General features: G+C 38.9%; 1 protein-coding gene across 1 annotated transcript in view; it reads right to left on the bottom strand.

Annotated features, from left to right (window-relative positions):
• ApepP (Aminopeptidase P) overlaps nucleotides 1-25,303 on the bottom strand; it is a 35,592-nt gene that overhangs the window by 6,974 nt on the left and 3,315 nt on the right. Inside the window, exons 3-10 of the mRNA XM_071591826.1 lie at nucleotides 21,398-21,566; nucleotides 20,992-21,234; nucleotides 19,288-19,383; nucleotides 18,894-19,093; nucleotides 15,344-15,485; nucleotides 9,546-9,672; nucleotides 8,042-8,191; nucleotides 973-1,102 (exon numbers count right to left, since the gene is read on the bottom strand). Coding sequence (XP_071447927.1) covers nucleotides 973-1,102; nucleotides 8,042-8,191; nucleotides 9,546-9,672; nucleotides 15,344-15,485; nucleotides 18,894-19,093; nucleotides 19,288-19,383; nucleotides 20,992-21,234; nucleotides 21,398-21,566 — 1,257 coding nt within the window. The remainder of the gene's footprint in view (nucleotides 1-972; nucleotides 1,103-8,041; nucleotides 8,192-9,545; nucleotides 9,673-15,343; nucleotides 15,486-18,893; nucleotides 19,094-19,287; nucleotides 19,384-20,991; nucleotides 21,235-21,397; nucleotides 21,567-25,303) is intronic.

The following is a 25,303-nucleotide window of genomic DNA, read 5'->3' as shown; positions in this document are numbered from 1 at the left end:
TCATGGAAAAAATCTAGTCAAAGCATCAAGCAATAACATTCTTCAGTGATGAATCAGTCATGAAGAACATCTGCTACAGAGCTGGTGTCCTTAAGTTTGGGGGTGGTTTCATGGAAAATACTTCTCCATGGTAAGATCTGGTGCTTTCCTGGCATATGGAGTCTAGAAATTCCTCTCGGACCTTCCACCGGGGGAGATTCTCCTCCATTCTAGAGACTCTCGCCCACTGGAAGATCCAAGAAGAATTTCTACACTTTCCCATGGAGGTAAACTGTTCGATTTGCCAAGGGCCAGATGTGTCTGCTCCACCAATTGGCATTCCATGTTTTTTCACAGATGTGTGTAAAAAAAGATGCCCACAGACATGAATAAGCATGTCCACACACCATAATCTTTGATTGCTCTGATACGTACGTACATATTTTAACATTAGCACAAATACCATAAACACAGTAATCAACCCGAAGGTCGGTTTGGTAGGTGATGGTAGAGTTCACCCAGTACTAAGCCCGACGGCATGTGAAATTCACACATCAGGGTAAGGGGGCCAGTTCCTTTCCCTGTTCCGGTTATGGTTTCCCAGGAAGATCTGGTACCCAAAAAATCACATAGCTTAGGTGGAGCTGCAGGTGACCAGAGACTCGCCTGGGAATTGAACCCGGGGCCCTCCGGTCAGCAGTCCAATGCTCTCCCCCAGGACTAACGCGACCCACAACACACATACTTGGACCTAATAATGCCACCCAACATAAATGTGAGTAATGGCCACCAACTGATGGCATCCAATGATTTACATCACAGATTCAATTAAATACGTGCACTGCACTCTGAGAAAGCGTTTTTAATCTTCCAAGCAAAATAAGCAAAGATGAACCAGAGTTTATGACTACAGATATAAATTTTCACCATGTGACATAAGTGTACCAAATCAATGTTGTCCCAAGTTCAAGCCAAGTTTCTAAGGCAACATACTTTGATTTTGGAGGGGAAAATGCATGATCCCAGGGCAAACTGCCCCTTGAAGACTCTCGTGAAGCACTCCTTCTCATACTGTGACGGTGTCCCCAAGTGAATGGTCCTTGTCACATCAGTCGTGCCATCCCTTCAACAAATGGATCAGTCATCAGTCATTTGCCATCAGTCAATTCACACACACAATCACTACCAGGAAATATTTACAATTGAAAATTTCCAATTCTGAAACATACTTGGAGATCCTATGCATGTATATCACAGGTTTACATTTCCAGTCGACAGTGTATCACATAGCCAAGCATGTTAGAAGGACCCAAAGCTATGTCAACAGGACAACAGTCCAGGAAATATGACTTTTCTAAATTTCTCCACCAACAACAAGTACTCGTGGTAAACTTTGGATTTCAAAACAAAGTTCTCATGTAAAAACTGCACTGTCTCACAGTACCACAATAGCATGAGCTTCAAATCTATGCTACAATTATGGATTTACAAAAATCCTTTCTTTTACTCATTCTGGTTTTCCACATAGCCCAAATTTCACTTTTCAAGAGTTGAACCATTAATTGAGGACAATTTATTTGGAAATTTTGCTTTCACAAGAACAAATGCTTGAAATCAATAAGCTAATGGCATTACCTCAACCATGGGAAGCTTACATCAAATACGTAATAGAAAGTCAACATCTTGTTACAGCATGCATGACTGTGTGCTGCTTCATGACAACAGAACTCGACCATCAATCCATTAACACTCGAAATTTCCTTCATGCCACTGAATATTGCATAAATTCACAACTGTTAGCATGCTTAACAGATAAAATTTTCCATAGGTACAACAACGAATGCAAAAACCACAGATTTGTAGGATCCAGCTTATGCAATAAATATAAATAAATAATAAGCCCAGAAAATACAAATGAAGTACAACTTTGTGCTCAAACATAAATCTTAAATATTAAAATTAGATCAAATATATGATTTGTCAAACAAGTCTTGCCACTGCTTCTTCAATAGTGCCCACCTGCAGTTCACCAATGACAAATGACCTCAAGGAAAAAAGAAATTAGGGCTTTCATTCCTTATTTATTGTCATCTTCGCAGCTGTTAAAAGGTGCATGATTATTGACTCATATTAATACCTAAACATACAAGCAACTTTAAGCTCTGAAGTCATTGGCACCCTTTAATTTCCTCAATGTGTTCATTGGTATTCCTTATCAGTCGAGTGCACTTTTGCCAACAATACTTCATTCAGTGGCACTCCTACGTGTCACCTGTGAATGCATGGAGTGCCCTCACACTTTCATCCCCACGCCACAATGCCCACTAGGGTCAGTGATATTATGATTGGCATGCGGATGAGGGGTGTCAAAACGGGGCACAAAACACCTCATTTCTTTGAATGGAGCCCTTCTCCCCTCCCTCACATTTCTGAAACCTCTGTTTTGGAAAAAATTGAGTTATTCAACAACGGGCCCCACAGTCAACATTTCAAAGAGGCTGCCAGCTTAAAAAAAATCCTTTCACCACACATTTAGTCAACACTATTTCTTTCTTCTCAGAGAAAACAAACTAAAGACAAACTAGGGAATACAAATTTCAAAGCTTCTAATGGCTGGCAAGAAAGTTTTTGAACTCATCATATTATTGTGTTTGTGGCGAGGTAAATAATGCACACATGGCATCAGTCTCCAATTGCAAGTCCGAAGTTCCAGACTTACTTCCAAAGAAAATTTAGATTATTATTATACGTAACCTGCTGGTTAATTGTAGGTTTTGGATGGGCACATCTACCAAATAAATATTTTGTTTCTTCTAACAACCCACAACCCAACTTCCTACTCTACAACAGGTCCCTCTTCAACTCCATTTACGTGGTCTGCGCAATAAATGCGCAAACTGGTGGCCATGATGCGGACTATAGCCCCACCCACTAGCGGCGCTAGTTGCCTTTTAACCCAATGAGCCATCTGTGTTTGGCGAATCATCGAGCTGTGCATATGGTGCCAGTTATATTAGTTTCTGTTGTCCTCGTTTCTACTGTTTGTCGAAAATAGAAATTGACGAAATCATGGAGCAACAAATCAACATCAGGTTTTTTGTTTAAGTGCGGTAAAAGTTATCATGAAATAACTGAAATGTTGACAGCCGTTTACGGTGTTAATGCTCTGAAGAAAACATCCGTTTTCAAGTGGATTAAGTGTTTTAAAGATAGCCGACAAGACTCCACGGATGATGCAGGGCCGAGACGACTTTCAACCTCCTGTGTTGATGACACATTGATTGTGTGCAGTCCCTTGTCCTTACCGAGCGTCGAAAAACTGTCCGAATGGTAGCTGATGAACTGAATTTAGGAAAATTAACAGTGAATACTATTTTAACCGAACATGATGGATGGATCCTTAACCATGACAATGTGCCTGCACATTCAGAATTGATTGCTCACCAGTCTCTGGCAAATAACTCAATCACCATTGTCCTTATTCACCAGATCGCTACTTTTTCCTATTTCTAAAATGCAAAAATGTGATGAGAGGACATCACTGGGAAGATGCGGACACAATAAAGCAGGAAATGACGACCCGACTAAAAAGCCTAACTGCTGAGGACTTCCAAGGGTGCTTCAAACAGTGGAAAAGAAGATAGAAATTGCAGAGCAACAAATGGAGAGTACTTTGAAGGGGACAAAACTGATGTGGACTAAATTTTGCAAAATAAAGGTTTTACGGCCTCAGTTCGCGTATATATTAGACAGAGTAGTACTTCCTTCCTCTCTTCATCCCATTCTACATCCCTATCCTATTCCTACCCTTTCCCTCTTGCCTAACATTCTCCCCTCTATTACAGTCTTTAACATTCCACAGCCGGTCAATATGCTTTTCATCCATTTTTCCTGCCTCCTTCTGATTTCTCCCAATAATCCCCTCTCCTTGACCACCATGCCTAGCACTTCCTTGTTTGTTTTCTTCTCTGTCCATTTCACCATCTCCTTCCTTCTCCACACTCACATTTCAAAAGCCTCCCATTTATGCCCATCACCCTGCTTCAATGACCATGCTTCTGCCCCGTACATAACTGTGCTCCATATCTAAGTTTTGACGAGCCTTTTCTTAACATCCTTACCCGAAGCCCTTATCATCAACTCCCTCCTCCTTGTGCTAAAAGCCTTTTTGCCTAGTGCAATTCTTCTCCTTATCTTCCCACTACTTTGACCATTTTTGTCCAAAACACTTCCATAGAGGTACATAAACTGTCTCCCCCGCTCTAGTTTTTGCCCTCCTATAAAATGTTTAAGTTAGTCTTTCTCTCTTTATGGAAAATCATATATCCTGTGTTTTATTTAATTTATTCTCATCCCATATCTATTGCACTGAACACAGCAATGCTTTCAAACTCTTGGCTGACAGACAAACTAAAGCTTGGTCATCAGCAAACCTAACTGATTTTATGAATTCCCCGCCCACTTTCATTCCTACCCAAGTTCCTCCCATGCTTCTTTAAATATTTCCTTCGCATACATGTTGAACAGCACCAGTGATAATGGACAATCTTGCCTTAAACCTCTTCCTCGCTCAGCCCATCCGAACTATCCATTCCCCCCTTGCACCTGAGCAGTATGAGACATGTACAGGTTGCGGATTAGCCTCCTTTCCCTCCAATCTATTCCTATTTTCTGCAATATACTCATTAGTTTTTCCCAATTCACTCTATCAAACACATTTTCAAAATCTATGAAACAGGCAAATACATCCTGATTGTATGCTATATTCCTCTCGATTACTGATCTCATTACAGCAATGGCATCACAGGTACCTCTCCTCTTTCTAAACCCAAACTGATCATCCCCCAAGTAATTATTTGCCCTACTCTCTATCCTTTTGTTGATGATCCTGAGAACAACTTTAGCTGTGTGAGAAATCAAAATTATTGTTCGGTAGTCCTCACATAATGTACCCTTTCGGTATCTTTTTCAGAATAGGAACTAATACTGATCTCACAAAGTCTGCCGGCCAGATTCCTTCCTCATAGATACTATGAATCAGCCCATATAGCCTCTTCCTCCCACATTTTCCTAAACCTTTTAGGAGTTCTGCGGGAATGTTGGCTACCTCCACATCCTTATTTGATTTCATCTCCCTTAATGCCCTTTCTATGCAGATTTCTTCCTCTTAGATGCTATGAGTCAGTCCACTCTTCCTACCACATTTTTCTAAACCTTTTAGTACTTTCGCTCCCGCTGAAGCATGAAAAAGTAATTATGTTACTATGGAAGCAGGAGAAACACTCAATGGTGCCAAAATGTCACAATTAGTATTTATCCCAAGATAAAAATGGAGAAGTTTTAGTAGCTTCTTTGTACCAAGCAATCATACTATACACAGTATTAATTAAGTTATTTGAATGACCCACATACTGTGGATTGGAACTAATAAATTTCATGGCAAACAAGACTCCCCTATTTATTTCCCTTTAGTTACACAATTGACTCATCTGCTATGTGAAGATACTACCTCATGAGACAAATTGCTTTTAACTCGTAGTAAGAAAACAAAACTATATATTAAGGATATGTGGGAAATGCATTTCATAGTTTGGTACAGATAGAAAAAAAAATTTCTAGACATTCTAGGAAAAGAAGCAACTACTTCATCATATTTTCATGGAATACATTTAACACGTGAGTAATGTGACGTGCGTTTTCATTACATAATGATAACTCAGATATTAACTGAAGGGTAATGCACACTAATACTGCAAGATATTGAAGCATATAGTATTTAGATACTCAATTAGAAAATTAAATTTATTAAAAATTATGCACATCAAAGTTGAATTGTGATATTAGATAGAATATTACACAACATTCATTAGGCCACAATTGTTTCTCGACTCTGAAAATAAGTTTCTCGTTACATATAATTTTTATTTCTGTGCAATAAAATAGGTTCTTCTCATAAAATTTGTTGTCTCTGGCATAACTTTATGGAATTTGTCAAAAATATTGAAATGCAATGATATTATTGACTTTGTAATTCCACACACTTTATTTATGAACACGACCCAGGTTTTGAAGTTGAATGTCATCATCAGGTGGTCCCCATAGAAGCAAACTTGGTGCACGTACCTTCTGATTGAGGTGGGGAGATTGGTCAGAGGGGGAGGGCGGAGGGGTAAAAAGGTTAAAATGTAGGTGGGAGGGAAAGAGAATTACATCTTTCTGTGTCGATCGTTGACTTGGAAGAGTGGTATGTCTAGGAGTGGGGAGTGGGAGGGATACAAAATTTCGTTGGCAAGTTCATCTTTGCAACGGATACATTTCAAAATTTCCAACTGCTCCAAAGCATCGAGCCTTTGATCTTTACTTTCAAAATGAAGAATTGTAGCCACAAAGTCACTTTTGTGGTCACTTTTGATGAGGTGCTTCGCAAAGAGGGAGGTTATGTTCTTATTTTTTACACATGTTTGGTGTTCTTTTATCCTTTCTATAAATTTGCATCCTGCTGGTCCAACATACTTCGAGTTACATTCCAAGCACATTAATTCATTCACTCCACTCCTCTTGTTTTTGGGAAATTAGTTTTTAGTGTGAGAGATCAGGTTCTTAAGGCATGAACCACTGTAAAAAGCACATTTAATTTTTTCTTTAGGTAAAACTTTGATTGCTTTATCAGAAATAATCCCCAGACAGAAACCATTTGGCAGGGGGATCTTTTAAATGTTTGGGGTTGTAAATGTGGCTTAGGGCTATTTTTGTAAGTTTATTGATTAGATCTACTGAATAGTCATTGTTTACTACTAACGTTTTAATTACATTAAGTTCCTTATTTATGTTGAATTTTGACATAGGGATAGAGGCTAAACGTTAGATCATTGAATGAAATACCGAAAGCTTTTGGGCAAAGCAATGCCTTGAAGAGGAATTAATTAATTGGTCTGTATACATTTCCTTCCAAAAAATAAGGTACTGCAACCCGTCTTTGTCTTTACAAATGGATAGGTCAAGGAAATTCAGGGAACCTTTTTCATCTTTTTCACACACGAATTGCACATTAGAATTGACAGAATTTAAATGTGCTAGAAACTGATGTAGTTGCCTATTGAAACCTGTCCACACACAGAAGACATTGTCTACATATCGGTGTTATACAAAGTCATCAGTTTTGAATAATAAAATGAATAACTCAAGTGATTCCTCCGACTCAATTGAAAAGCTTGTCGAAAAGACAGCAGTAACTTGTACATCTCAAAGAAACCTACAAGCCTACTGTACTAAAACTTTAAAAATATTGCTGAATGGATTCAGCAATGAAATATGTCAATAGGAATTCATTGCATACTTATTTTCAAATTTTTGCAATGGAATAACCCTAGCAATCTCCAGTGGAGATGGGAAAATTCCTAATCTCCGTGAATCATTGACCAGGGACAAAAGGAGAAATTTAATTAAGCCAAATGATTTTTATTTATGCCACGATTACAATTGATTCCAAGATTCTGGATATTAACTTATAACTTTTCATGATGGGAAAAACATACTCTGTTATTAAAGAGTAAGAATATAACAATTAATATGCAAATGCAAAAGTGTTAAAAGGACCCTCATGTTCACAGAAAACATCCGTAAAATCAGAGGTAAGTTGCAAAAAGTAGGTAATGATGTTTTCCGCTGGATTCACTTAATTCTCTGCAAAGACCTGATTTGCTATCCTGGATGTATGTTAAATTTGTATTTGCAGGCTCAACACAAAGTATAAGCCCTTGGTCAATACACATTCAATTCAATTCACATGTAAGTAAAATTATCATGAAACACGTATGAAAATGATACCTTAACATTGGAATTTGAAAATGTTAGTATTTCTTCAGTAGAACTTTCAGTTTTCATGAACAACATACATTCATGACACATTTTAAATAACTGGCCGTTTTAATTCCCAAACATAATTTATTTATTTTTATTTAAATAAAATATGTTTTGGAAGTAAAAATAAAATAGATATACTACAGACCATCATAATGTAAGAATGTTAACTATACATTATCAAATATCCTGAAACACTTACAGGTACTGCCCACCAGAGTCACATAAGTAGATTTCCTCTGTAGTGATCGTTCGATCTGTTTCTGGCGATGGCTGGTAATGTATTATTGCACCATTCGGTCCAACAGATGAAATTGTAGCAAAGCTTAGGCCAACATAATCTTCTTGTTCCCTTCAAGAGAGCAATTTCATCAATTTATACGGTTACAATTTTGGCACTTTGATAGCATACACAGAGTATATTAAACATGTCAATATGACCCAAATCACTGAGCAGAAATACCACACAGGTCTTTGCAGTTACACATTTCATTAAGATTTTTACTTATAATTATGATAAAGGAAATATTATTACTCATTGCCACACCAAAATATTTCAATGAGGTGCTTGCAACTATCAGCAGACTAAATCTGAAATACAGTCCCTCAGGAAACTTAAAGGTTTAAGCTCGTTAATAATACTGAACACTGTGGTTGACAAAACCAGAACATACCAACAATAAATTCCAATAAACTGCAGGAGATGCCGTGACAATAACTTTTAACGGAGTCATCCACTAAATGTGCATTACAATGGAGCGATTTCAGAGGGTAAAAATCATTCGCATTGGCTGGGATCTTAGTCAAGCCGAATGATTTCTGCACTCTGAAATTGTTACATTGTGATACCACCCATAGTTTAATATTGCAATGCATTGGAATGCATGGGATGCTCATGGATGACTTTCAGCATTTAAAACAAGGGATTCATCCAGACCATGAAGTCAACAGTCAAATAAAGAGCAGTTGATGAGGGGCTACTACAGCTTTTGATGGAAGTGCCCGGAATTGAATATGGGTTTATTGTAGTGTTGTATGTTAGGTTGAGTCATTGCGTGGGGCTAATGAATGTAGCAATGTTTAGTCTGTGTCCATACATAACCTACCTTAAGTGGTGGACAACCAATAATTGAACATTCATCATTCTTCGTTTCTTTAATTCTATCTATTCTAACATTTTCCCTCCTGCTCTTATAATCAATGTTCCACAGGCATTAAAAAATATATTCCACGTAAGTTAGAATGAACTACTCCCTAATGTCTAAACATGTACTATTAGCTACTACTAACTGTTTTTCTGGCGGACAGCTTTCTTTGCCTTAACTATTCTACTTAAAAATGAAGAAGAGGGAAACAAAGCAGGTGCCATCTACGAGTCAGTATTTTACCAAAGATCATAACTCAAAGAAGCAAAGAGGGGATTAATTAAAGGAGGAAGACTAAGGACACATTATGAGAAACATGTGTCGAAAGATACCTTAATGCAGAGTCATCAGGGAAAGGAAAAAATGCCAGATAGATGGATGCTTTTCGAGAACAGTTACAAATTAGCCCTCCTTAGAATTACAACCTTTAACAATGTAACCCTCCTTATTTCCAAATCACAGTAAAATAAAAAAAATTATCAATTTTAAGTATCTATTGGATAAAGGTTCTGATAGATTACACTCATTATCTATAGAGAAGAGGGATGAAAATCCAATTACCTCCTGAACTCTTCTAGCTTGTTGGCACCTGAGATTTCAGTGACAGTTCCTCGGAGCACTTCCTTCTCAAGCCAAGCAAAGTAGCAACACAGAGCAGCTGCATCACGAACGTGGGCGTTGGTTAATCCTAGGCCAAAGAAGAAAGGGAGATATTACACTGAGCTACGTTCTTCATGTGAAAATATAGGAATTGTACTCGGTCATAGGTACTGGACATTTTAATTGACAAAACAAAAAAAATTACACTGTATATGCAAGAAAAACACTCTGCTACTCCACAAAAATAGAACTTTATTGCAACTGGTTCCGATATAGCATATCACCATCTGGCTGTATTGAAACCAGTTGCAGCAAAGTTCTATTTTTGTGGAATAGCAGAGTGTTTTTCTTTCACATGCATCATGAAGGAGTTCCTCCAAGTTATGTTATCCATCATTGCACAAAATTGCAAGTTCAGTCATATGAGATCTGTTCAAAAAGTATCACGAATTTTGAATTTTTGCAGGTTAAATATATTTGATTTTCTATTTTTTTGTGGCATTATGTTGGTACTTATGTCTCTCACTTATGCCGAAAGGTTTGGCCATTTTATATGTTCAGTTAATTGTTGACAGCTGTTTTGCTTGGATGTATTTTGGCTTGTCTTCGATTTTTGCCTGTTCCAAAAAATGGATCAAAGAATCTGTATCGAATTTTGTGTGAAAAGAAATTAAGTGCGCGGACGCATTACGAATGTTGACTGTGGCATATGGAGAAGCTACTTTGGACCGAAGCAACGTTTATTGGTGGTACAAAATGTTCTCTAAGGGTCGAGAAGATATGAAGGATGAAGAGCGTGCCGGACGCCTGAGCACGTCAACCACAGAGGAAACCATTGATGAAGTGAAGAAAATAGTATTGGCCAATCATGTAATCACCGTTAGAGAAGTTGCAGAGGACCTAAACGTATCGACTGGCTCATGTCATTCGATTTTTACCAATGATTTTGGCATGACATGGGTCGCAGCAAAATTCATAGCAAAATTGCTCAATTTCGACCAAAAACAGCAGCGCATTAAAATTGCTAAATGAAATGTTGGACTCTGTCCGCAACGCCCCAAACTTGCTCCTCCCAAATGGGTCGTAACTGGTGACGAATCATGGGTTTATGGTTATGACGTGGAAACTAAAGCTCAATCATCCCAATTGAAGCTGCAGTACGAGCCAAGACCGAAAAAAGCGAGCCAAGTTCAGTCGAATGTGAAAGTTTTGCTAACAGTGTTCTTCGTTTGCAGGGGCGTGGTGTATCATGAGTTCTTACCATAGGGTAAAACGGGAAATAAGAATCATTACCTGCAAGTTATGCGCATTTGCCGCAAAGCAATCCACCACAAATGCCCAGATTTGTGGAGGAACAAAAATTGGACTTTGCACCATGACAACGCCCCAAAGATGCCGAAGCCACCGTATTCCTAAATGACTTTTTCTTGTTCCCGAAATTGAAGAGGCCCATGAAAGGACGACCCTACGCTACGAGTGACGAGATAAAGACTGCATCGAAGGAGGAGCTGCACAAGATCACAAAAAATTATTTTTTGAAGTGCTTTGAGGATTGGAAAAACGTTGGTATAAGTGTATAATATCTAATGAGGATTAATTCGAAGGGGACAAAATAGATATTCATGAATAAATAAATAATTTTTGAATAAATACAAAAGTGGCGATACCTTTTGAACAGACCTGCAACATAAATTCTACCATCCTTTTTATTTTAAAATTTATTGAATAAAATAAACTATAGATGAAGCTGTAGGCAGAAGAGAGGAAAAAAGAAGATAGCGAACATTAAGAAAGAAATGGAGACAGGGTGTACAGATATATAATAGGTATGCATGAGGTGAGATGGAGCAACAAAAGGGATTTCTGGGTTCATTGTTACGGAATAATTTAAGAGGAGGGGGCGGAGAATCAATGTGGATTGCCAAAGTATTGAATGGGAAATTTGGAAAAATGATAGGAAATATACAAGGTCTGTCCCAAAAGTAGTAGGACTGAGTCGATTCAAAAAAAGCATTGCCACAATTGATACATTCACTCAAAAGTCTTCAAAGTAGCACCCTAGTGTGCTCAGACACTGCTGCCAGTGGGTTTTCTATGCCTTCTGGAAGGCGGCGCCAGGAATGCTGCTGAGCTCCCTCGTCATGGCCTGTTGTAATGCTTCCACCGAGCTGTGGTGACGTCCTTTCAGCAGGGTTTTGTGGTGGAAGTAGAGGAAGAAGTCTGGTGGAGCATTTTCTACAAAATTTGGATCCTAAATCAAGAGAGCAACAAGCCCTTGGCAGATAGATCTAGGTGCAAGTTTCCTTTTGTTCATCCAAGAGCACTTGCGGCACCAACTTCCCACACACCTTTCTCATGCCCATGCTTTTGGTCACAAGTCAATGCACATCACTATTAGGGATGCCAAGTTCATCAGGAATCATGCAAACACTTAATCTGCGATCCCTGTCCAACAAAGCTTTCACCCTTGCAAGATTTTCGTAACTTTAAGAGGTCGAAGTGTGCCCTGAACGTTCAGCGTCCTCAACATCTTCTCTACCCTCCCGAAACAACCAGTGCAACTCAAAAGCACTCGATCTACCCATTGGGTTATCACCATAAGCTGCACTGAGCATGGCATGGGTCTCTTTCCTGGTTTTGCCCAGTTTCACGCAAAATTTGATGAGCACGCATAGTGCTGTTCCAATAACTGGTTCATGATTGAGCTTAAGAAGGTAATGTTATAGGTTTTGCCAACGAACAATCCGCACTCTGCAAAGGCTGGGAGCCAACTTTCACTGGCCACCAGCCTTTGCAGAGACTCCCCTCCCTCGAACCCAGCCAGACAAACCACCACCCATCCATTCATCTATCCAGGAAAAAAAAGCCACACTACTTTTGGAGTGGACCTTGTAGTATTAGTAGAAAAGAAAGCTGAACGACCCTTTGACTACCAGTAGTATTTCAATCCCCAATCACTATCAAATGATTCCTTCCAGGAACACCTGCAGTTATTTCCTCCAAATGATCATGTATCCTGTTGACTTCTTCCTGTCTTTGAATTATTGATGACATGTAGACCTGAATAAAGACAGTTTGTTGATTAATCTTTTACTCTGCTATGAATATTCTATCACTGGCCTACTCCATGCTTATTATGCTTCTTCCCATCTTTTTATTCAATATTATTACCACTCCTTGCAGGCTCTCTTTCCCCCTCATCTACATCACTTTATAACTATTGCTCCCATCATCACCACTATCCTTCCATCTCCCCTCGCTCAGCACTAAAATATCTATACTCTTTTCTCCACTTCCTGCTTCATATTTTCTTATTTCCATGTCCTCCACATCATCCCAAGATGTTAAATCAATAATTCAAATTGATCTGGTCCTCTTTAAGTACCTTCTTCTATTCTGCCATCACTACTTCCACTTTGCATGAATTTCATGAAATGAGACGTGGGCTGAGCCACGGAAGCAGTTGTCACATCTCTGTGCCAAGTTCTTGCATGGCAAAGCGGTGAAAGATAGCGAGTGCTTAGCGCTGGCATTGTGAAGTGAATTTGGGCACTAAATGCCAGCACTTGCCGGATTTTTGAAATTGAGAAACCAAGAGCAGTCATATTTGCAGCTCTGTTGGGTTAACTATGAGATATTGCTCAATCAAAGAATTAACACAAGTATCACCCAGCGTACACATGAGGCTGTAATTATTTTTATGATGACATTGAGAAAATTGCTCAAACAACTTACAGCAAGGGAAATGATTAAATGAGATTTAACAAATATGATCACTATAAATAAATGAAAGGACTAACTTTGTAGCTCCACACGAAAAACTACAAAGTTAGTCCTTTCATTTATTTATAATGAATCGGTTCCATAAAGTTACGCCAGAAACCATTAATTAAAATATGATCACAACAATACTCACTCTGGCAATTAAAAAAAATCTCATTTCATTAACTGAACAAAAGCTGTTTTTTTTAACCCATGCATCTAACACCAAGATTCATCAAATTTGCAGATTGGGAAAACTTTATATCAAATATGACAGTATAACTGATGGTATGAACTTAAAACATAAGAGCCAAAGAGGTCACTTTGACCACTCTGCCACTTCCGATGTCAGAAGACTACTTCATTTTCATAATTTTCAACAAGCAATCAAATGAAGCCAGTGGATTCCCAAAACCTTAGAAAGAAAAACTAACTCTTGGTAGAATTTTGTCATTTTAATGCTACCATTAGCAGAGTGCGAGGGTAAGGTGAAAATTTCTCGGCCTGACAATGAAAGACTGCGATTTTCAGTTAAAAAAATGATTTTTTTATTTCTCCATAACATCCCTTGACTTCAACACACTTGGTCCAGCGTTTCTCCATCATCAGTATCCCGTCTTGGAAGTGAGAGTCTGGAAGGCTGTGAAAATATCCACCTAAAGCCCTCCAAATGCAAATTGCTTCCAAGGAACCAATTTCTTCAAGTTGTGGAACAGATGGAAGTCTGAGGGTACTAAATCAGGAGAATAGGGAGGATGGCCGAGCAAATCGTACCCCACGTCCCGTATTTTTCCTACCACCAATGTACCTTTGTGAGCAGGTGACAGCAGGTGGTCCTGGTGAAAGATGATTTTCTCTTCTTCAAGCCAGGCCTCTTCTCATGAATTTTGGCATCCACTTGGTGATTAAGGTTGCAGTAATATTCGCCTGTAATTGTTCTCCCTTTTTCGAGATAATATCAATTAACATATTCCCTTTCGCGTCCTAAAACGCACTGCCCAAGACCTTTCCAGCAGATGCGATCCACTTCGCTTCGATTTATTTGGCGCTGAACCACCCACCGGCTTACACCCATTGCTTTGACTGCTGTTTTGTTTCTGGCGCGTAGTGGTGGACCCATGTCTCATCCATGCTGACAAATTGTTGCACAAAATTGACGGTTCCCTCTGGAATCCCCCCAAATATTGCTGTGATAATCCGCTGCAAACTTGGTTTTGATCGGCATTCAGCAAATGCGGCACCCACTTTGTGTAGAGCTTTCGAATCCCTTATTCTTTGTGCAAGATGTTTCGCACACCCTTTCTTCCGATATCCCCACGGTCTCCGCTATCTCACTCACCTTTACCCACACATCGTCCAATACCGTATTATACACCTTTTTGATGGTATCCGGCGTGGTTGTGGTTTCTGGATGCCCTTGACGTGGGTCATCTTTCAAGGGTCTGCGACCACATTTAGATTCAGCTGCTCCCTTTTCAACGGTTAATATTAAAGGAACAGAGTCCCCGTACACTTTTGTCAACTTTGGATGAAATTCCTTAGCGGTTAATCCATCCTAAATGAGGAATTTTATAACCACACAAAATTCAAGTCTATTCATTTTAACAAAAAACATGAAATATGTATACTGTAACAATACAAGTAAACAAACTACTCGAGAGAACAAGTTGAAACTTGTCTCACGAACTAATGACACGGGCACCCAGAGAGGAATCATAAATTTTTGCTGATTGAAACGCCATCTTCGTGTCAGGCCTAGAAGTTTTTACCTTAGCCTCGTCCAATAGAGTACACCATTACAGTTTAGTTACCATTTTTGCATGTGCCACACCAAGCACTATCAATGTGATACCAATGAATCAATATTATCATCTTTTTAACAAAGCATATTCTCGGAGCTTGCACATTAGAGTGGGTTTCCTTCTCTGGGTCCCCAGGCCCATCTCCCCACCTCTCACCCAAAGAAACAACACATGCAGTCTGTAAGGATCACATACCTTGGATTTCCACGGGATTTTTAACAGCTTTCATCAAAGCTATTGGCGTAATTTCAACGATTCTTTGTTTTTCTGGAACAAGGGCCGTCAACCCATAGCTGGAGTTGTTACCAATCCATATTCTACCTTCTTGCTCTGCAATCTAAATGTTAAAATTGACTTTGTTAATACGATTAGGAGAACTTTGGATCACTATGTGATATTTTTGAAGCCACCACCCATCCCTTGTTCTTTTGACACCAACAACCATTACCCCTACCAGAGGGAGCAAGTTCAAGTCTTCAATTTTTCTCTCATACTGCGTTGTGACTGATGATTCTCTTAACAAAAGCACTACACCAGATAATGACTATTTCGATACTTGGATAAAAATGAACCATACGATGAAGGGCTTCAAATATCAAGAAACAAAAAGTGAGAAAAGTTGCATAGAACAGGCGAATTAAAAAGGAATGTTAAATACAGATCACATAGACATAGCGCTCCTCAGTGTTTGAATATCTGGCTTTGATGGTCTCTCCTTATGAAGTGTGCAGCAAACTAAGGATGAAGAATTCTAGCATAATTTCCAGCCATACTGATGAAACATTTGTTCTCCCCCATTTTAAAGACCAGCGCTTTGCTGCACATTGGCATTCCTTCAAAGTTCCTTCAGGTGACTGGTGAACAAACGGGGCCAGTATGGTACAAATGAACATATTGTGTCAACTAAAAATATATACAGCAACTGCAATTCCCAATGTACATAATTGTTTAGTAAGCAATCAGTTTGAAAGTCATGCACCAATGTTTAAGTAGGCTGACCAAGACTATGAACTTCAAGTTATGACACAATTATTTTGTGTAATTCATGCAAGAAGATGCACGCAATGTTCTCTGAGCATTGAGGACAACCTATGATAAAGACACATTGAAACAATACATTTTTTTAGGGTAGGGATAGCCAAATTTTCAGCAGATTCATAAAAAAAAACATTCCTGTTGGTCTAGATATCCCTGCACTTACTTCGCTCAGGATGGTTAAAAATCCCCAAATAGTTAACACTTTTTCTGTTTTCCCAGTTTGGTAAACACCCCGATAAAATTCCAACACCAACGTAAAAGTGGGATGGCAAAGGGGAATGGGAAGTGGAGAGCTTTGGGAGTCAGGCCTCAAATAAGATGATGGAGAGGGGTGCTGGTGGGAACCACTGATCTAAAGCCAAGAGTGTTCGCCACAGAGGAGAGTGGCTCAAGGGAGGGATGGGGAGTGCCGTGTGAGGAAGGACCGAATGAGGCAAAGGATTTTAAAGGGCTCTGCCCACAGCCACTCATGGCGCAGACCCCGTGGCCCAAGCCACACACAGGCTTACCACAATAGCTACGGGCATAGATCATGAGGCCAGGCAGCGGAAAATTAAATGGGAGTGCACTCGAAATAATTCTAAGAAAGCGATGTCATAATTTATTCCTGAAAGAAAAATACACCACTGACTAATGAAAGTAAGCACATTAAATAATAAATTAAAAATGAAGATATTTCCTGAATTTGAAAACAAAATTGCATAATTTTATGTTGACAGTGGCACAAACATTCACAATTTTGAAGAGGGAAACATGATATGAAAATGTAACAAATATGCATAAGCTATGACTGAAAACATATTCTTCAGCTCACTTCCATATTGATATAGTTCCAGGGGCACAGGAGGAGTTTATAGGAGTGGTGAGAATGCAGGAAGTTCAAACAGAGTGACTGGAAAAACTTGATAATACCCAAGTGATTCATCACTAAAAATAAGAAAAAGTAAAAGGCTATGAAATGCTTTAAAATTAACTTAAAAAGGTAAACGTTAATGTGAAATATCAAATGAATCTATTCTTTGTTTGACACTATAATAAATAATTTAACAGCAAATAAGTGAAAATTCATTCACGATGAAGAGAACAATATGGAAGAAAGTTTTACTTTCTCTAGCAGTAACTTTAAATACACTTAATTTTAATGATTTCCAACAATGATTATAACGACAATTTTGCATAAATATGAAGGGAAATTTAGAGTCTAAAATTATACAACCAAATGATAACATTCTAATCTCATACTGAACTGGGTTCATGTTAAAATGGATGCATAGGGAGAAAAACGATCTACCATTTACTCCACACACACATTCTCACTGCAAGTACAGAAACTCAGCAATTTCTTTTAAACATGGAAAGCTGTCATCAAAATATGTATCCTTCTAATAACATAGACAAAGAATATTACAACTTTTCACTTAATATAGATTTATTTCTGCCTAGTTTCTTTATACTAAATCATTGTCAAGTTCACCACTTGACAATGATGTAGTACATTGAAACAAGTGAGAAATATGTAAAACTTTATTAAGTGGAAAATTGTAATAGTCATCGTCTCCGTAATTAAGGAACAGTTCCACCACATCACACCCGAACCTGTAATTTATATTTATTCATTCATTTCTCCTTTTTGCCAATGCCTTTTCTTGGAATTTAAAATAGGCCCATTCCTTGCTTCCATTCACACTGACAATACAAAACATCATATTTTTACAATGGACCTATTTTCCTGATAAGCTATCATACTATCAAGTCATATATATTCATATCTGAAATATAAAATCTGACAAATTAATCGCTGGAATGGGTTTTGTCACTATAGTATTGTGCTAAAAATTTGATGACATCATAATGACAACAACCAAGCCCCGATTTGAGGACTGTAGTTGAAAAAAAATCAAATGGCAGTGGTGCTGGAATATTTAAAGATGGTGTGCCATGTCAGCTGCGATGCCAAAATAAAAGATTTACACTAAAGAGCTTCAATTCATATACCCTAATTCATACTTTTGCAACCACCATAGTCACTTTGAGGAAAATTGATGCCCGTATATCAAGTGAGTGAATAGGCCAAAGTTACCTCGAACTGTTAATTACACTTCAAAGGAATTAGTTTCTACCGTTTTCATATTCACAGACTTGCCCATGAAATACTCGTGGAGTTGACAACAGAGAAGAAACATGAGCATCGACTATCTCCTGCATGTTAATGGAACGTTAAAAGCATGGATCAGAGACGGCACCAGGGAGGTGGAATGGCTAACTCGACCAGCAGTACACTGGCTTCAATCCAACTTAAAAATACAGCTTTTAAGACTTCACGTACTTTAACCTCATCCATTTCTCAAAACACCATTACTGTGCGGGTAAAAGGCACTGAAGAAATTGTCTGGTACAAACCAGGCCACTAATAGCTTCAATGATTTGACATGCTACGTACATACATCTCATACTAAATCTTCACCCTTGTATCAAAATTCTTTCACATTTTCATGAAATTAAGATTACACATGCATATAATTAAATATTAGTCCTATAATATAAAGAAAATTATTTGAAACTTAATGAGAAAGAGACCACACGAATACCCTTTGCTTTACAAACAGTGCATGAGAAGTATTAAACCCTTCCACTTTCCTCTCGTTACACTGCTCCAAAGAAATTTTAAATGTAAATGAAATGGATAAACAAACTCCTGCCTACTCACATGTTCTGTTAGAAAAGAGTGCAATTTCTCATATGCATGAATGGTGACTTGCAATCCTTCATCGCCAAAATGACTTCGAACAGCATGTGTGATCTTTCCTTCGTCAATAAATAAGTGAACATGAGAATTCCCCGTAATGACTAGGTATGAAAAAAACACAGGATTGTATGGGATGTCAGACCCACGAAGATTCAGGAGCCCTGAAAATGTAGATGTGAATTAGTTACAAGTTTATGTTTGAATAGAGCAAACTTGAGGAAAAATCAAAATATCAATTACATTTAAATTTATTAGGATAAAAGTCATACATGAAGTCTGCATAATGGAATTTCATACATGCTTATCTCCATTATAAAAAAAATATGTTGAAAAAAACTAATAAAAAAGAACAAACATGCAATTTCATCCAGCGCAGTGACAATCAGCATGGTGGCACCTTTCTCGCGCATCTGGCTCTGTACATCTTCCACCTTATCATGGCTAGATTTTCCTGAAAAACAAAGAAATTTTAATATTCTAAAGTTTAATTAGTGATGTAGAATCCTCAAGATCAAGTTTTTAAAGCTCACTTTAAGCAAATAGCAAAATACTATGTTGTGTGTATGTAAAATATATATGTATAGAATATTTCAACCACCTCCTGGTACTACTTCCTCCGTACTGGTTAAAGCTTCTATGTAACATCCCCTCATCATCTTCCTCTAATTATTTTCTTCACTTTAGCACTACATCTCATGAGTATTCAATTATCATCCGAATCCGTGGCATATACTCCTTAAAAACTGCAAATTGATGACACTAACTAAATTAGAGACTAACTAAGATGAAATTTAACTGCTATCCCCATCAATCCCTCAACATTTTTCACATATACCATTGTCTATTCAGGTGTTTGGACCAGGTGTTAGCTATTACTCTCCTATGTTCACAACTCTTCTTCCTACTTCTGAAATTCAGTAATGTTCTCCGTTCAATAATCCCCTATTGGCCTTCCACACCTCTGCTATTTATACTCTGAAACTATTACTCCAATAATCACCACACTTCACGAAGCCCTAACATGTCTTCCCTTCACCTCCTCCTTCATGATTTCTTATTTCCCTGGCCTCCACATCATTCAAACATTCCACATCCCTATTCTAACCATTGCAGACCTCTTTGGTGCTTTCTTCCCTGCTGCCGCTTAGATGCCTGTCCTCTCAAGCCCTGTTTCCCCCGCTGCCGGGCATGATGCCCAGCCCTGACGCTCTCACGCTGACTCATTCACTAATTCTGCATTTTGAGCCCATCATTACTTATTGGTTCCCCATTGTCTTCCTCAAAAATGTTTACATGTCACACCATCACCTTGGCAACCGCCTTACTGAGGAACAGGTGATTTCATGGACTACATTTTGTCTCCCTTCTAACCTTTGACCTATCAGGAAGTTGTCACCTTACCAGGAGTAATTACCACTGACTTCTAAGCTTAGCCTTTGGGGTCATGAGAACATGCAATTCTTTCTTTCATGTCAAGGTCGCAGTCTACAGCATAGAATTGGTATACAAAGTCGTTAAATATGATATATTGGATGGACTAAAAATATCTAATTTGTTATACATGTAAAGTTGAAAAAAAAACAGATATATTTTTATTTTTGTTCATCCAGAGTCATTCCTACCACATATGATTAATCTAGAAACTGGATTTTGTATATGTAGGGTAGAACTCATCCTGAAATAAGCCTGAAGATGCATGAAATCCATGCACTCAGGTTAAGGGGCCAATTTCCGTCCCTGGCCTCTATTTTCATTTCTCATTATTTTTATTCAAGAGATTGTCCAGAGGGATCATCGGAGGGACATCATCTGAACCAGGGCCCTTAAACCAAAACCAGGAACCACTGAGCTACCACACCACCTTTAGAAATGTACCCATGGAATGATAAAGCTATCAGTATTTGTAAAAAGCACTTTCGACTCACAACAATGCAATGCAATGGCTCAAAACATTGAATATCTTTGGTGTGTCTTCTGCAGTAGTGTTTAGAGTGTATCCAATGCTGTGGCATTTTACCTAAATCGAGAATGATCTAATGAGAAGAGGAATGCTAATTACCAGTATATGCTATGTCAAGTGGTTGTATGATTCCCGTTGGAGGGAGGGGTTTTTCTTGGTCCCACACTAAGTCTACAAGATTTGCACTGAAAATTGGAACCAGAGCATGGCCTGCTGCCTCCAAGTGGACTTGCAATGGCTTCCATGAAACATATGACATCAAACTGGGATCAGTTCCCACTCGAGAACCCACAGGCAGCATTTTTGCCAGCCAAGCACCCTGAGTTAAAGTCCCGGGAACTCCTAAATGAGAGAATAAAATATTAAGTTTGCATAAAAGTGTTATACCAATATATTTCACTATTTTCTCCATTAATTACCAAAAGTAGCCACATCAATTCATCTGAGATGCATGACAACCCTCAGGGATATGACATGGATCCAGCTAAAAACATGTGATATTAACCTTCTTTAATCAGAGTCCAGTTGTCATCCATTTCCTTGGAGGCTTGCAAAAAATATCGCCCATCAGTCCAAAGACAAGCATGCTGCTCCGTTACGACAACAGTGCCAGCTGATCCAGTGAATCCAGAAATAAAAGCTCTGCGCTTGTCACAGTCGGCCAAATACTCGCTCTAATATAAAGAATGCAAGCCTTAATAAATGCTCAAGTATCAATTCAAAATTGCATCACCGTACTAAAAAAGAAGTAGCCAGTACTTATATGACTAATGGGGTCATAATAAAAATAATTATGTCTGAGTTTGCAAGATGAGAGCACAAAATGCAAACCACCCATTTCTTCACAGTGTGCCCGGTAATAGATGGTTAGCGGTTGAAATCTTTATGATGGGCAAACCTTCTGGAATGAAGAATATTTGGCTCCAAAAAGTAAAACAGACAAGGCATTCACGCTGGGCCCTTATTGGATGGGGGCCAAGACAAGTTGGGAGTGGCCAAACCAATTTGATATCTATGCAGGGAGCATGCATGCAGTGGACGGGGTCCTCATGGGGGATGTGATAGCATGTCATGCCACGAGTGAACCCTGGCACAGGGGGTACATGGTGGGAATGCACTCTTTGTGGCATGAATTGCATCCTGAACAGTCACACCTCTCAAATCAAAACCTACGAGATTATGCCAAACACCTGCAAAAGACAATCCCTGCCAACCACAGAGTAAGAGGAATGGTACAAGTTACAAGGGAATAACTTGAGCCCTCTCTTGTTCAGTACTTCTCTCCTTCCACTATTGCTGAAGCTCAGGTGAGGAAGAGGATTTCAGTGTGGTGTCCTATCAAACAGCAAGCATTAGGTCACCCATGTGTTTTACATAGATGACCCAAAATCTTTCTAGTGCAAATGACCTCTCTGCCTTATGCTGGACACCATGAGCCAGGCTATAGGAATTATTCATTTTGAAGAAAAAGGTCAAAGGCTCGATGCTTTGGAGCAGTTAGAAATTTTGAAATGTGTCCGTTGGAAAGATGATCTTGCCAACGAAATTTTGTATCCCTCCCACTCCTAGACCTACCACTCTTCTAAATCAAAAATGTAATTCTCTTTTCTTCCCAGCTACATTGTAACCTTTTTACCCCTCCAACCTCCCTCTCTGACCAACCCCCCCCCTCCTATGATCAGAAGGTATATATAGCCAGCGTGCTTCTATGAGGACCACCTGATGATGACGTTCAACGTCGAAACCTGGGTCGTGTTTTTAAATAAAGTGTGTGGAATTACAAAGTCAATTATTTCATTACATTTCAATATGCTATGCAAATTCCACAAAGTTACGCCTGAGACAACAAATTTTATAGGAATGGAGTTTGAATTGGAGTGAATGTGTGACTGTCCATCGCGTGATGGGAAGAGTCAAGGATAACAGGTACAACATGAAACTCTTGGACAGATACATCATCTACCATCTTCATGTCCAGCAGACGCATGAATTTCTTGGCGTTCCTCAGCTTCATATTCAGGGCATGAAAGCAGTGGAGGAAGGTCACACCACCAAATACTGACAGGCTGTCACATGTCTTAGGAGTTCTGAGCTGTCTGGCAAGAACACTGCCCTAGCCATGAACATGCACCTGGTTCCAGTACTGCTCTACAACCTCGGTTGCAGTTACTGGCACGCTAGCAAGCTACGGAACATTCAGAATGGAAGGAGTAAGAGAATGACCATCCATCAACGTGTTCTGTCGCCAGGATTTGTCTCCCTTGAAAAGTAGGTAGCCAAAGACTTGTAAAAATGGAGAGTCTTCATGACAAAGTAGTCCTGGGTGCATCGTACCAATTGGTGTTCAACAGAACAGAATCATTGTTGCGTCCGTCGAAAGAGCATGAGAATGACAGCACAAGGGCATTTTGTATTGTTCATGAATGATTTTAGGTTGTTCACGTTGTAAAATGCTATCCAAAATTGTTCCCTACGGAAGAGGTTAGCTATTTTTTGTGAAATCAATCCAAAATAAGGGAGTCCACACCATTTGTAATCTTTTATATTCATATTACCTGTTTTAAACAATAGATTGTTTGTTCTCAGGGAACGTTTTCTGTGTAAATTCCAAAGAAACTGCGGGAGATGCCGCAACAGTGACTTTTAATGGAGTCACCCGCTAATATGAATTTAGATGCAATAATTTCAGAGAGTAAAAATCATCCGCCTTGACTGGGATTCGAACCCGGATCCCTCAATGTCCAGTCGAGTGCTTTAGCCAAATAAGCTATCGAGGCATCCTCTTAAACTCTGAAATTTTGTTTTCTGTGCAGTATTTTTTCCATTATATCTTCTCGTACCCATTTATCACTGCAATATCTTTTATCATCTTCAGTTCTTGATCAAAATTACTTTTAGAGAGAGTCCAGCAGTCTATTTAGCAGGAAATGAAAAGTGAATAACTTTTGAGATATGTAATGGCGGGAGTTGAAGGAGATGTTTTGGTCTGTGACAGTACTTTTATGAAAAATTGCAAATTCAAAACCCCAACCCTTAATTGACACTGCGATATCTAGAAAATTGAGTTTTCCATTATGTTCTTTCTCACTTGTGGAACGGCTTTGCATTGGGAATATAAGATGTTCACAAAATTGTCTCATTGTTTTCAGTGCCTCTCCATATTGCGAAGATATTGTCTTCCTAACAAAATTAACAGTGAATGTTCTTTGTAAAAACTGAGGGGTGGCTTAAAAACACAAGCAGAGGAATAGAAACGCTATTTCAGGAAATGTGACCTCGTGCAATCTCACTTCAGTATGCATCTGTGGGAAGAAAATCATGGAAGCGATTCCAACCCGGACATGATACACCAAATGGACAAAGAAAGGAAGATGGACAAGTGGGAAGAGCTCATTTGTTCAACAAGTAATTGTTTGAACACCTCTCCCCAATCCTGGAAGCATCCCTTTCCTTCACGGAAAGACCCAACTACCCTCCCCTCCTCCCCCCACTGTGAACCCAACTAATCGCCTTTCCTGGTGCTTAACGCCCCTCTCCTCCTTCCCATCAATGCCGATCGCAACCCCTTATCTTCCTCCCCTCTCTCACCCACCCTTTCCCCCACAAGAATGGTATTTAAATGGACTGCAACTTGAGTGCATTTGTACCTGATGATGACGCATAAGCGTTGAAAGTAGTAGTACCAAAATAAAAAACAGCGGAAAAATACAGCGTGTTCTTCATCCCATGAACATGAACTTCCACTAAGTTGAGCCAGAAACCATCGAATAGACATGGCCGTGAATTGCAGGCTGTGCCACACTCAGCTGGAGAACTCAGCTCATCTCCAATCTGGCTCAGGCCATTACATAAGATCCGCTATGCATTCACCACCATAACACTGCCCTGTGAGTCTCGTATTACGAACTGTGACAAAATTACCGCATAGAGATGACACCTTTTCTGCCTATACACAAGGAGTGGAAAGTTAATTGTGGAGAATGATAAATGTTAAATCTCGTGGATTACTTCTCCATGGCTGGGGGGAGTAATTTTGGTGAAATAAGGGGGATAACAGTAAAAGGAAGACATGAATAAATAAGTAAATATTTAACCTGATCAATGAAAAAACTCAATGAACAGCAGGAAAGTAGATGGGCAATAGAAAGAGCAAATGATAATAAACTAAATTAGCAGAGAAGTATGCTGGGCAAAAGAAAGGTATTTTGAAGATGCTTTTGCTGTAATTTAAGATGACATGAAAAGGTATAAGACAGAAACTGCATCTTAAAAGGCAAGTAATTTCTTTGGAGAAAGGATGAATGAAAAGACTAACTATCAAGGTGAAAGTGGTGACATAGGAGTTTAAAGAAGATAAAATGGCTAGGAGATGGGGAGACTATTAAGAAGGGTGGGACAGGTAAGAAACCGG

Source organism: Hetaerina americana, unplaced genomic scaffold (genome assembly GCF_022747635.1).
Source record: "Hetaerina americana unplaced genomic scaffold, ioHetAmer1.1.p SCAF_5, whole genome shotgun sequence".
Taxonomy (NCBI): Eukaryota; Metazoa; Arthropoda; class Insecta; order Odonata; family Calopterygidae; genus Hetaerina; species Hetaerina americana.
Note: the sequence above shows the minus strand (reverse complement) of the source record. Positions and strands in the feature narration are given on the sequence as shown.